The following is a 12,449-nucleotide window of genomic DNA, read 5'->3' on the forward strand; positions in this document are numbered from 1 at the left end:
GACCCAGCGACCTTCTGCCTCTGTTATTGTCACATGACTTCCTTAGCGCTGGAGACCACTTTGCAATCGATATAGCTCCAAGGCCTTGCAAGCAAGCAAGCTTTGCACCACTTCTTACAAAAGCCACCTAGTAAATAGCAAGCCTTGCTTCACAATGTAGCTGAGTAGCAAAGGACATAAATGTAATAGAAACAGCAATTCCATCATTACCCAAGTCTGGTGGTTTCTTTTCTTTTTTGCTGGCTGTTCTTTCCTCTTTCAGATGCATTTTAGGGAGATGGAGGAGATTGTATGTTTTCCTTTCTTTGTTATTCCTAACCTTCCCTGCTGAGGATGAAGTTTTTACATTTGCTTTGAATTAATCGTTATGCAAGTGGCTCTCAGTTCAGGCAGAAATGTCCCACTATTTGCAGGGGAGGTAACTGTCCTGCTGGGGCTTCTTTTTTTCAGTACAGAGTGATCTTTTCCAATGGGGAAAACAACATTTTCAGCAGATTTCAAGCTGAGTCTTCCTGAGGTTAGGGAATCTTTTCTGTTGTTCATCTTCACCTCTTCCTACCCACCAAGTTGGTAGGTGGAGGCCTCAGAAAGAATCCTCTGGCCTTGTCCCCACCTTCAGCATGTCTTGATCATTGTCCCAAGCAATGTGATGCCCCTTTGCTGGTGACTCTTTCCCAAATCTGTTTATAAGGAAGGTTTTGCATCTCAGAATCTGCCAAACATGTAAGACTAGCATGGATGCGGAAAGCATATACGCTGAGCTCCATGTTAGTGTTCTCATTCCTAGCAATCAGTGCTGATTCTGAACATGGGAAGTCCCCCTTTCATCTAGCAAGGTGAACGCTATCTTTTGCTTCATAGAGCCTCTCAAGAACGGACTGAATCTCAGTGTCAGAGGTATAGTTTGTACCCAAAACGTCACAGTTGCAGTCCCTTCCATATCCAGGTTAGGGCTGGAAACCCTGGAAAGCTGTTTCTAGTCAGTGTAGAGCATAAGAACATAAGAACATAAGAACAGCCCCACTGGATCAGGCCATAGGCCCATCTAGTCCAGCTTCCTGTATCTCACAGCGGCCCACCAAATGCCCCAGGGAGCACACCAGATAACAAGAGACCTCATCCTGGTGCTCTCCCCTACATCTGGCATTCTGACTTAACCCATTTCTAAAATCAGGAGGTTGCGCATACACATCATGGCTTGTACCCCATAATGGATTTTTCCTCCAGAAACTCGTCCAATCCCCTTTTAAAGGCGTCTAGGCTAGACGCCAGCACCACATCCTGTGGCAAGGAGTTCCACAGACCGACCACGCGCTGAGTAAAGAAATATTTTCTTTTGTCTGTCCTAACCCGCCCAACACTCAATTTTAGTGGATGTCCCCTGGTTCTGGTATTATGTGAGAGTGTAAAGAGCATCTCCCTATCCACTCTGTCCATCCCCTGCATAATTTTGTATGTCTCAATCATGTCCCCCCTCAAGCGTCTCTTTTCTAGGCTGAAGAGGCCCAAACGCCGTAGCCTTTCCTCATAAGGAAGGTGCCCCAGCCCCGTAATCATCTTAGTTGCTCTCTTTTGCACCTTTTCCATTTCCACTATGTCTTTTTTGAGATGCGGCGACCAGAACTGGACACAATACTCCAGGTGTGGCCTTAACATAGATTTGTACAACGGCATTATAATACTAACCGTTTTGTTCTCAATACCCTTCCTAATGATCCCAAGCATAGAATTGGCCTTCTTCACTGCTGCCGCACATTGGGTCGACACTTTCATCGACCTGTCCACCACCACCCCAAGATCTCTCTCCTGATCTGTCACAGACAGCTCAGAACCCATCAGCCTATATCTAAAGTTTTGATTTTTTGCCCCAATGTGCATGACTTTACACTTACTGACATTGAAGCACATCTGCCATTTTGCTGCCCATTCTGCCAGTCTGGAGAGATCCTTCTGGAGCTCCTCATAATCACTTCTGGTCTTTACCACTCGGAAAAGTTTGGTGTCATCTGCAAACTTAGCCACTTCACTGCTCAACCCTGTCTCCAGGTCATTTATGAAGAGGTTGAAAAGCACCGGTCCCAGGACAGATCCTTGGGGCACACCGCTTTTCACCTCTCTCCATTGTGAAAATTGCCCATTGACACCCACTCTCTGCTTCCTGGCCTCCAACCAGTTCTCAATCCACGAGAGGACCTGTCCTCTAATTCCCTGACTGTGGAGTTTTTTCAGTAGCCTTTGGTGAGGGACCGTGTCAAACGCCTTCTGAAAGTCCAGATATATAATGTCCACGGGTTCTCCCGCATCCACATGCCTGTTGACCTTTTCAAAGAATTCTATAAGGTTCGTGAGGCAAGACTTACCCTTACAGAAGCCGTGCTGACTCTCCCTCAGCAAGGCCTGTTCGTCTATGTGTTTTGAGATCCTATCTTTGATGAGGCATTCCACCATCTTACCCGGTATGGATGTTAGGCTGACCGGCCTATAGTTTCCCGGGTCCCCCCTCTTTCCCTTTTTAAAAATAGGCGTGACATTTGCTATCCTCCAAACTTCTGGTACCGTGGCCGTTTTGAGGGACAAGTTGCATACCTTAGTCAAGAGATCTGCAACTTCATTCTTCAATTCCTTAATAACCCTTGGGTGTATGCCATCAGGGTGACTTATTGATCTTTAATTTATCAATGAGGTCTGAAACATCTTCTCTTTTAACCTCTATCTGACTTAACTCCTCGGTTAGGAGGGGCCGTTCGGGCAGCGGTATCTGCCCGAGGTCTTCTGCCGTGAAGACAGATGCAAAGAACTCATTTAATTTCTCTGCCATCTCTAAGTCTCCTTTTATCTCCCCTTTCCCTCCCTCACCATCCAGAGGGCCAACCGCTTCTCTGGCGGGTTTCCTGCTTCTAACATATTTGAAGAAGCTTTTATTATTCCCCTTAATGTTGCTGGCCATGCGTTCCTCATAGTCTCGCTTGGCCTCCCCTATCACCTTCTTACATTTCTTTTGCCACAGTTTATGTTCCTTTTTATTCTCTTCATTAGGGCAAGACTTCCATTTACGGAAGGAAGCTTCCTTGCCCTTCACAGCCTCTCTAACTTGGCTGGTTAGCCATGCGGGCACTCTCCTGGATTTAGTGGAACCCTTCTTTCTTTGCGGTATACACCTCTGCTGGGCCTCTATTACTGTTGTTTTAAGCAGCCTCCATGCACTCTGGAGAGACTGGACTCTTTTTACCCTCCCTTTCAACCTCCTTCTAACCAGCCTCCTCATTTGAGGGAAGTCCGCCCGTCGGAAGTCAAGGGTTTTTGTTAGAGATTTGCCTGGTATTCTTCCCCCAACGTGCACGTCAAAACGGATCGCAGCATGATCACTGTTCCCCAATGGCTCAGTAACGTTTACATCTCTAACCAGGTCCTGCGTACCGCACAAAATTAAATCCAGAGTCACCTGTCCTCTGGTGGGCTCCGTGACTAGCTGATCTAAGCCACAGTCATTTAGCACGTCAAGAAATCCGGTTTCCTTATCGTGACCAGAACACAAATTGACCCAGTCAATATGAGGATAATTGAAGTCCCCCATGATTACAACCCTGTCCTTCCTTGTCACCTCCCTGATCTGTTTCCTCATTTCAAGGTCCCCATCAGATTTCTGGTCTGGAGGACGATAGCACACCCCCAGTATTACATCGCTGCTCAAGCCTGGTAATTTAACCCACAGAGATTCTACGGTGGAGTCGGACCCACCTTCAATCTCTACTTTGCTGGATTCTATCCCTTCCTTAACATAAAGGGCCACCCCACCTCCAACACGCCCCTGCCTGTCCCTCCTGTAGAGTTTATAGCCCGGGATTGCGGTATCCCACTGATTCTCCGCATTCCACCAGGTTTCCGTTATGCCCACTATGTCAATATTTTCCCTTGTCACCAGACATTCCAGTTCTCCCACCTTTGCTCGTAGACTTCGGGCATTCGCATAAAAGCATTTATACACGGAATGCCCCAGGATGGGCTGCTTATTCGCTCCTTTGTCCCCGCATCCTCTCATTGTGCCAAACTGTCTATCACATCCCATCTCCCTACCTTTCCCAATTTCTTCTCCTACCCTGCCTTTGTCTTGTTGTTCTCTAACCTCCCCATCCTCATCCCATAGGGATGAGGAGTCCCGAACCGGATGCCCCTCGGCTCCTGTCGGCCTTCCCCCAGAGATCAGTTTAAAAGCTGCTCTGCCACCTTTTTAATGTTATGCGCTAGCAGTCTGGTTCCATTCTGGTTCAAATGGAGCCCGTCCCTCTTGTACAGGCCCCGCTTGTCCCAAGAGTGGTTCTCTAACTCAGTTTAGGACCCACCAGTGGGTCGTGACCCAATTTTTGGAGGTTCCTGAAACTGACAGGGCAGGCTATGTGCATAAAGAGTTAAACGAACTTCTGGTTGGGGTGGGGGGGAAGAGCATTGCTGCCCAATCACAACTGTAGCCACACCCCTTGGCATTTATGAATCAGGCAGCAGTCTTTAGAGCCTTTAAAAAGTTTGAGAACCACTAGCGTAGACCATACTGAACTAGATGGACCACGCAGAAGGAAACTGACTACATCAGAAGGAAGCTTTGTCTGTTCATGAGAAGCAACCCTAGCTAAACAACAGAATGCATTCTTTGGCTGCAAAAAGTCCCAGGTCTAATTCCCACCATCTCCAAGTAGGGCTGGGAAAGAACCCTCAAGAGCCACTCTGTCAGTGTCAGCAGTACTGAGCTAGATGGCCAGTTGTCTAATCCCTGATGAAACAGGTTTTTAGGTTCTGAAGGCAGTGTAAAAACAGTGGCACTGTTGGTGCAGCGAGTCCTTTGCTAGTCTTGGGACTCTGGAGACACAGGAAATCCATCCCCAAACTATTGTATGCTAGGGGAGCAACAATAACTTGGTACTAGGGCAGGGGTGCCCAAACCCCGGCCCTGGGGCCACTTGCGGCCCTCGAAGACACTCAGTGTGGCCCTTAGAGAGCACCCAGTCTCCAATGAGCCTCTGGCCCTCAGAAATTTGTTGGAGCCCACACTGGCCCGATGCAAATGCTCTCAGTATGAAGGCAACTGTTTGACCTCTCCTGTGAGCTGTGCGATGAGGGCTCCCTCCACTGCTTGCTGTTTCACGTCTGTGATGCATTAGTAGCAGCAAAGGAAAGGCCAGCCTTAGTTTTTCTTGGACTTTTATAGGCCTTGAGCTATTGGAAGACCTTCATTCATTCATTTAAGTTCATCTTTAATATATTCATTTAAGTTCATCTTTAATATATTCATTTATGTAAACTTATGTAAATTTATTCAAATTTTAAATGTAAATTCTTTCCCCCCCCGGCCCCTGAGACAGTGTCAGAGAGATGATGTGGCCCTCCTGCCAAAAACTTTGGACACCCCTGTACTAGGGGATGAGCCCTGTGCTCACCTGCTCACCTTCTCCTCTCTATCCATGCTCTGCTTAGTGAGTACAATGCTGGCTTACGCTTCCAAATACTCGTCCTGCAAACCAGAATAGTAAGCCAGGTTTGCTTCTGATTTGCAAATCTGGTTTATGGTGCAGCCATAAACCATCGTTGACTGGCTTCCACTGTACCAGCACTGTACTTTGCTGCTGATCTGGAAATAACTAATTAATTGGTGTGTTTTGGGGAGGAAATAGACTACCCAATCAAGACAAACAGCAGTGCCAGTGAGATATTTTTGTGTTCCCATTTTGCCGCTTTGTGGGTTTGTGTCTGTGAATTTCCTTAATAAGTTCCTTCCATGAATTTCTCCTGGCAAGACACCATCAAAGATTTTTGAAAGGAGTAAAAGTCAAATTTTTCACTGTGATGTGATCCAAACCTCTACGGGCGAACCTGCACATTTCCTGTAGGCATTTGCATTGTGTTGATTTTGGACTCATTCCTCTGGTTCAGTTTGTGCAAATAGTTGGAGCTCACACAGAGGAGCCAGTCTCGGTGGGGACATTGGCTCAGCAGCCGTCAAGCACATACCTTACTCGAAAAAAAGGTTCCTTCTTGCTACAGCTTGTGGTTATAAGCAGCAGGTATTATGAGACAGATAACTGGCAAGAATGTGAATTGAGGTCAAAAGTTCTGCAGTCTTGAGAGTTCAGATTCAGAAAGCAGGAGGAGCTTCTGCCTGTCCCTCTGGAAACACACAGCCAAGAACCAGAATCAGAATTAGATTTACTAGGAAAGTTTCACTTTGTGTTCCCCCCCCCCCCCGGAGCACTTTCTGAAAAGTTAGCAGTCTGCTATCAGAATTTAAACTGAAGGTTCACAGTGTACATGCTTAGTATGATTTGTTTGTTTGTCTCCAACATCATCATGGTATGTCATACTTAAATATAGGTTTAAATATAGTCGTGAACTTGAAACTGATTTTGCAGCACTTGGGAAAGTTCTCAGTAAGCAGAGCCATTAAGCAGTTTAGAGCTGAGTTGCACATTACTCTAAATCAGGGGTGCCCAAACCCCGGTCCTGGGGCCACTTGTGGCCCTCGAGGACTCCCAATCTGGCCCTCTGGGAGCCCTCAATCTGAGCTCTGGCCCTCCGGAGACTTGCTGGAGCCCATGCTGGCCAGACACAACTGCTCTCAGCGTGACAGCCAACTGTTTGACCACTCATGTGAGCTGTGAGATAAGGGCTCCCTCCACTACTTGCTGTTTCATGTCTGAGATGCAGCAGCAGCAGTGAAGGAAAGGCCAACCTTGCTTTGTGCAAGGCCTTCTATAGGCCATGAGCTATTGCAAGACCTTCATTCAGTCATATAAGTTCCATCTCTAATGTATTCATATATTTAAATTCAAATTTGAAGTGTAAATTTACTTTTTTTTTTTTTGCCCCGACGCAGTGTCAGAGAGATGAGTGGTCCTCCTGCCAAAAAGTTTGGACACCTCTGCTCTAAATCAGTGGTTCCCAAACTGTGGGTCGGGACCTACTGATGGGTCATGACCTGATTTTTGGTGGGTTGCCAATAAGTGATGGAAGGACCAGATGACTCATCGCCTCAAGCCCTGAGGTTATTCAAAAATAGCTACTAATTACCCTGCAAAGAGCTCAGCTCCTGCAGTTTGCAATCATGTGTAAATATAGGGAGATAAATGCTTGAGGGTCTTTTTCTGGTTATTATTTAAAAATAAATAAAAATTTTTTCAAGATCTCCTTTTTTAAAAGCCTGGTAAACTTAGGTGGGTGCTGTTAGAGTGTACTGATAGAGCAGGGGTCTCCAAACCCCGGCCCAGGAGCCAGATGTGGCCCGCAGCAAGCCTCTTTCCAGCTTGCGGCCAACCTCTTGTCCCCTGAAAGCCTCTGGCCCACTCAACTGAACATGACCAGAACTGTGCTCTGATTGTGTCTGGAGGGTCTTCTGAGGGCCAGAGAGGTTGAATAAATGAGACCATTTATTTATTCACTCATCTATGTTCCATCTCTAATTTATTTATTTAAATTTTTTCTTTAAAAATTTTTTCTGGCCCTCCAAACCACGCCAGATATTTGATGTGGCCCTCTGGCCAAAAGGTTTGGAGACCCCTGTGATAGAGTATCAGCTGATAGAGTGCTGATAGTGGGTCCCGGTGCTGAAACGTGGGAACCACTGCTCTAAATGCATAACCATCACCCAATGGGTTTGCTCTTTCTATTTTTTGTAAATAGTGGGAGAGGGCCTCAAAAAAGTGCAAAAAGAACTGCAGCTAGGGAGTGGGGGGATTTAAGACTTCCCCCCCCCCCCGCTGTGGTCCTGCTCCTAACTATGTGCCCAGTCCTTGCATTATTTATTTAAAAGATTTATATCCAGCATTTTCCATGCCAAAGCACTATTGGAAAGGAGGAAAACACTTCCATTGACTTTCAGTTGAAACTTGTTTTTTTCCCTCTGCAAGCTGGGAATGCAACTAAAAGTAGGAACAAGCAAAGGCAAAATCCTAAAGGCCTTCCTGCCTTAACTCCCTTTTGCAGTCCCTAACATTATGGTTCACCAACTTTTTAGCACTCTGATCCACTTTTTAGAATGACAATCTGTCAGGATCCTCCAGAAGTGATGTCATTAACCTGGAAGTGATATCATGGCCAGAAGTGACATCATCAGTGTAGGCTTCAAGCCTAACCCTCGATCAGCTGAAGGTCCCATTATACAGCACACTCGTGCTGTTATTTTGCATAGCTTGGAATTCAAATATTCCAGCTTGGAAGTCAAACCAAAACACAGACTTAGATTCTACTCAACCTCTGAGCCCTTCCCTCTTTCCAGCATCCCATCTTCCCACCTATTCTGGCAAAACACCATACCTCTCTCCCACCAGGAGCCTGTCTTGCCCTGCAGCTCTGTACACTATATTTTCGGCTCTGTATTTTCAATTGCGGTTGCACTAGGTGCCACTCAATCCATCTGAAATTGGCTTGCAACCCACCTACTGAGTCCTGACCCACAGTTTGTGAAACACCTGCCCTAACATGTAACTTTGCCTTCAGATTTCAGTTAAGACCTTTCGAAAGTTGTTTCTGGATGGCAATACTTGCATTTTTGGGTCTCCGGTTATGACCGTCTCTGCAGCTGTACATCCAGTTTTAGAAAATCCAAGGCAGAATCTCCATTCCCAGTTTCTGGAGGTTTTGGTCTGCCTCAAACCACATTTTGGTTTGTCTCACCAAAGGTTAGAAAAGCTTTTGACGAACAGAAACAAAGAAGACAACTAAATGTAGCAAATTCTGCTTTGGCAGCCGCTTCAATCTTGCCAGAATTCTCTAGCAATAGACTGCACATTTGATTTCTGAAATCAATAGTTATCTTATGTTACAAGGTTACAGAGGAAACTATTTTGTGGTTTTGCCGCTTCTAATGCGCATTTGCAATTTTGAATATATGACAGTTGCTCTTTCTTAAGGTATTGTATAATCCTGGATTTTGTTATGGCTCAAGGCCAAGATAAATAAGCTTGAACTGAAATGAACTATATGCTTCCTTGGTCAGCAACTTGATGTTTTTAACCAAGACCATATTTTGAACTGTGCAAATGTCTAAGGCAGTGGTTTCCAAAGCAGAGGGTCGTGACCCACCTTTGGGAACGATCGTTCCCCCTTAAGGGCAGTGGCCCAGTAATGGGTGTCCTGACAGCACCTTGAAGACCCAGGGATTTTTCCCTTTACCTGGGGGGTCCCACTGGCTTTGAAGAGAGTCCAGGAGGTCTGTACTCCCCTCCACACGCCAGTGGGACCCACCAGGTAAGGGGGAAAAACCCCTGAGCCCCTGCAGTGCAGAAACTGGAAATGCACTTCAATCCCCAAATAGAGCTATTTTTAGCATCGAGGAGGACCATGGTGGGGGACCCTCCCCAAGACCAGTGGGACCCCCCCAGGTAAAGGGGAAAACCCCTGGGTCCCTGTGGCACTGTGATCACTGCGACACCATCAGAACACCCCCTCCACCAAAAGTCTTTCCCCAGTCCCTGCTCCCACAAATACCTGTGGTCCCAAAGTCTGAGTAGGACTTAGGGAACCGCTGGTCTAAGAGCCTTCAGCATTTGCTCTATGTGTGGTCTGTTTTCTTTGGGAGCTGAGGGACAGGGAAAAGAGCTGCTATGCACACACACGTACTCTCTGTCTATTCTTCTCTCTAACTGCACTTCTACACAGGTTCCTTAGCCTGCAATTGTCCCACTGTGCATTGGGTGAAAGCTTTCTTACATGCAAACAGATCTTTGATCCATCTACTCAAGATTGCTTCCACTGATTGGTGGCAGCTCTCCAGGATGCCAGGCAGGGACCTTTCCCAGCTGTACCTAAAAATGTGAGGAGACTGAACTAGGAGCCTTCTACCTGCAAAGCAGTTGCTCTCCTGCCGATCTACAATCCTTCTCCTTTTCTTCAAAGAGCAACCTTTTGCTCTTTACCGGGAACTCATGCAACATCGTCCATACATTTTCCTCCTATATTTTGCCAGTGGCTGCTCTACTTTGGCATCTACATGCTTAACACAGTATGTAGTTTGGCCCAAATTCTGAAGTTTTACTTAGAAAACTTACTTAGTTTTCTTAGTTACTTAGAAAACTTACTTGTTACTTGTACTTAGTTGGGAGCAAGTTCCACTGAACTTACTTAGAAAACTTACTTGTTACTTGTACTTAGTTGGGAGCAAGTTCCACTAAACTCTGTCAGGCTTGCATCCTTGTACAGATGTTTAGGTTTGTGTTAGATGGTTAGGTTAGGGCCATGGGAGTGAGTTGTGTGATCCGGAAGTGGCTTATAGCAGCACAGAAACTACCCTGCAGCTCTGCAAATGGTGTGATTTTGCAGCATGAAGGCTATTTTCTTACTGATTTTGATTTTTTTAAAACTTTTTTTAGAGGGACTCCAGTATCCACAGATATCGGTATCCACGGAGGGGGTGCGGAAATAAACCCCCATGGATCCCAGGAACGACTGCACTGGAGAACAGGGTTGCATTGTTAAGCTGGCAGAAAACCTATTAATTTCCACTGTTAAAATTATGTATCTCCAGTTGTCATCAAGAAAGAGTCCTGTCCACACTTTTTTTTTTTACAGGTATTTCTATACCGCCTTTCTTGGTCCTCAGATTTCTCCTTAGACTTTATTCAAGGCGGTTTACATAGGCAGGCAATTTAAATCCCCGTAGGGATTTTTACAATTTGAAAGAAGGTTTCTATCTTTCAAGAAACCACAACATTCAGATGTTTCTTTCTTAATCTGGTCGCACATTCTGGCCTCCATCCTCCCACGCTCAGAGCAGATGGAATAGCTCAGCTCAGCTTGTCAGCTGCTTCAAGGTCGCACAGTGCCGGTGGCCTCGAACTGGCGACCTTCAGATGTTATCTTCAGGCAAATGGAGGCTCAACCCTCTAGACCAGACCTCCTGCCTTTTTTTGCTATATGGGCCCAGAAGGGGAAGTTTCCCATCGCCCAGCAATTTGCATATTTTCTGCATTTATTTATCCCATCCCGTTCTGAAAAAAAAATCTCTGTGATTGTTCTTGCAGCGGAAAAGAAAATGATGCCATCAGCAACCACAGCAGGAAACCAGCAAATCTACTCTCAAGGGAGCCCCTTCCAGCCAGGCCATTCAGGAAAATCTTTCAGGTATTGTACGTCATGGCAGGATAACTCGCTGTAAAGGGAAGGATGTGGCATGAGTTGCAGTTTACCTAGGAAGCGGCCTCATGCTGAGTCAACCCATTGGTCCCTCTACCTCGGCATAGTCTGCCCTGATTTGCAGTGGCTCAGAAACATTGTTTTTACCCACATGCAAATGTAGACACATTAAAATGGTTGATTAATTGACTAAAGCGCAGGTGATTAATTACGCAGCTTTGCTCAGGTGACAAACCTACTTTTAAGAGTGGGACTAGACATACAGGCCCAAATCCTCACCAACTTTCCAGCACTGGCATAGCTGTGCCAGTGGGGCATGTGCTGCATCCTCCAGTTGGCTGGCAGTCACGGAGGCCTCGTCAAGGTAAGGCAATGTTAGTTCTCTTACTTTGGAGCTGCATTGCCCTTACCCTGGTGCTGGAAAGTTGGATAGGATTGTGCCCACAGGTTAACAAAAGAATAATTTTAAAAAATGTAAGTTGAGGTTTATATAAGTCGAAACTGGGCTATGGAAGAGGCACCACCCTCACATCCATTATATAATATGAAAATGGAGTGAGGAACAGAGGACAGTCTGTCATCTCCCTGTTCTGTGAAGGGTGGAGTAATTGTAGCAGTGGCATAGGTAAGGGGGACAAGGGGGTACATTGTCCCGGGTACCAGTCCTTGAGGGAGTATCAAAGGAGTTTGACAGTAGTGGCCAAAATGTGGAAACCTTGATATTTGTGAATAATGCCATTGTGTTATATATCATTCAATAGGTAATTTAATGCAGAATGCAATGAAACAAACCACATTGAATTATCTGTATTCTATCAAATGTTATCGCCAAATAACCAGAAAAGGAAACACAATTGCCTTATGTAACAAAAGGTGGATTTCTTTAACTCTGACCAATGAGACTGATTGTTCCAAGAGGCAATGAGGTGGTGTTATGTTACAGCATGGAACCAATAAGAACAGTATTTATAAGGGCAGCATGTTACAAGTTACATTCTCAAGCAAATACAAAGCTAGTTTTTTGTGGGAAAAGAAACAGTTCTGCTTTTAAGTCCATCTTTTAATGGTGGGCTTAAAATGGCATAAACTTTGGCCCATGTACTACCGTCACATTCATTTCCGTTTTTGCCCCTTGCAGTTCATCTGTGGTTCACGTGCCTGGCGTCAACGACATCCAGTCCTCCTCATCAACCGGCCAGAATTTGACGCAGATCTCTCGCCAGCTAAACCAGGGGCAAGTTGCCTGGACAGGGAACCGCCCTCCGTTCCCAGGACAGGTAAGAATGGTTCCTGAAAGAAGCTTGCTTTTATCTTCTTGTTGGAAGAGAAGGAGT

The 12,449-nt window shown here is 45.8% G+C and overlaps 1 protein-coding gene across 2 annotated transcripts in view; it reads left to right on the forward strand.

Moving 5' to 3' along the window:
- ARNT2 (aryl hydrocarbon receptor nuclear translocator 2) overlaps window positions 1–12,449 on the forward strand; it is a 115,645-nt gene that overhangs the window by 98,225 nt on the left and 4,971 nt on the right. For both annotated transcript variants that reach the window (XM_066634838.1, XM_066634839.1), the window contains exons 15-16: window positions 11,004–11,103; window positions 12,254–12,392. In XM_066634838.1, coding sequence (XP_066490935.1) covers window positions 11,004–11,103; window positions 12,254–12,392 — 239 coding nt within the window. The remainder of the gene's footprint in view (window positions 1–11,003; window positions 11,104–12,253; window positions 12,393–12,449) is intronic.

This window comes from Tiliqua scincoides, chromosome 8 (genome assembly GCF_035046505.1).
Source record: "Tiliqua scincoides isolate rTilSci1 chromosome 8, rTilSci1.hap2, whole genome shotgun sequence".
NCBI lineage: Eukaryota > Metazoa > Chordata > Lepidosauria > Squamata > Scincidae > Tiliqua > Tiliqua scincoides.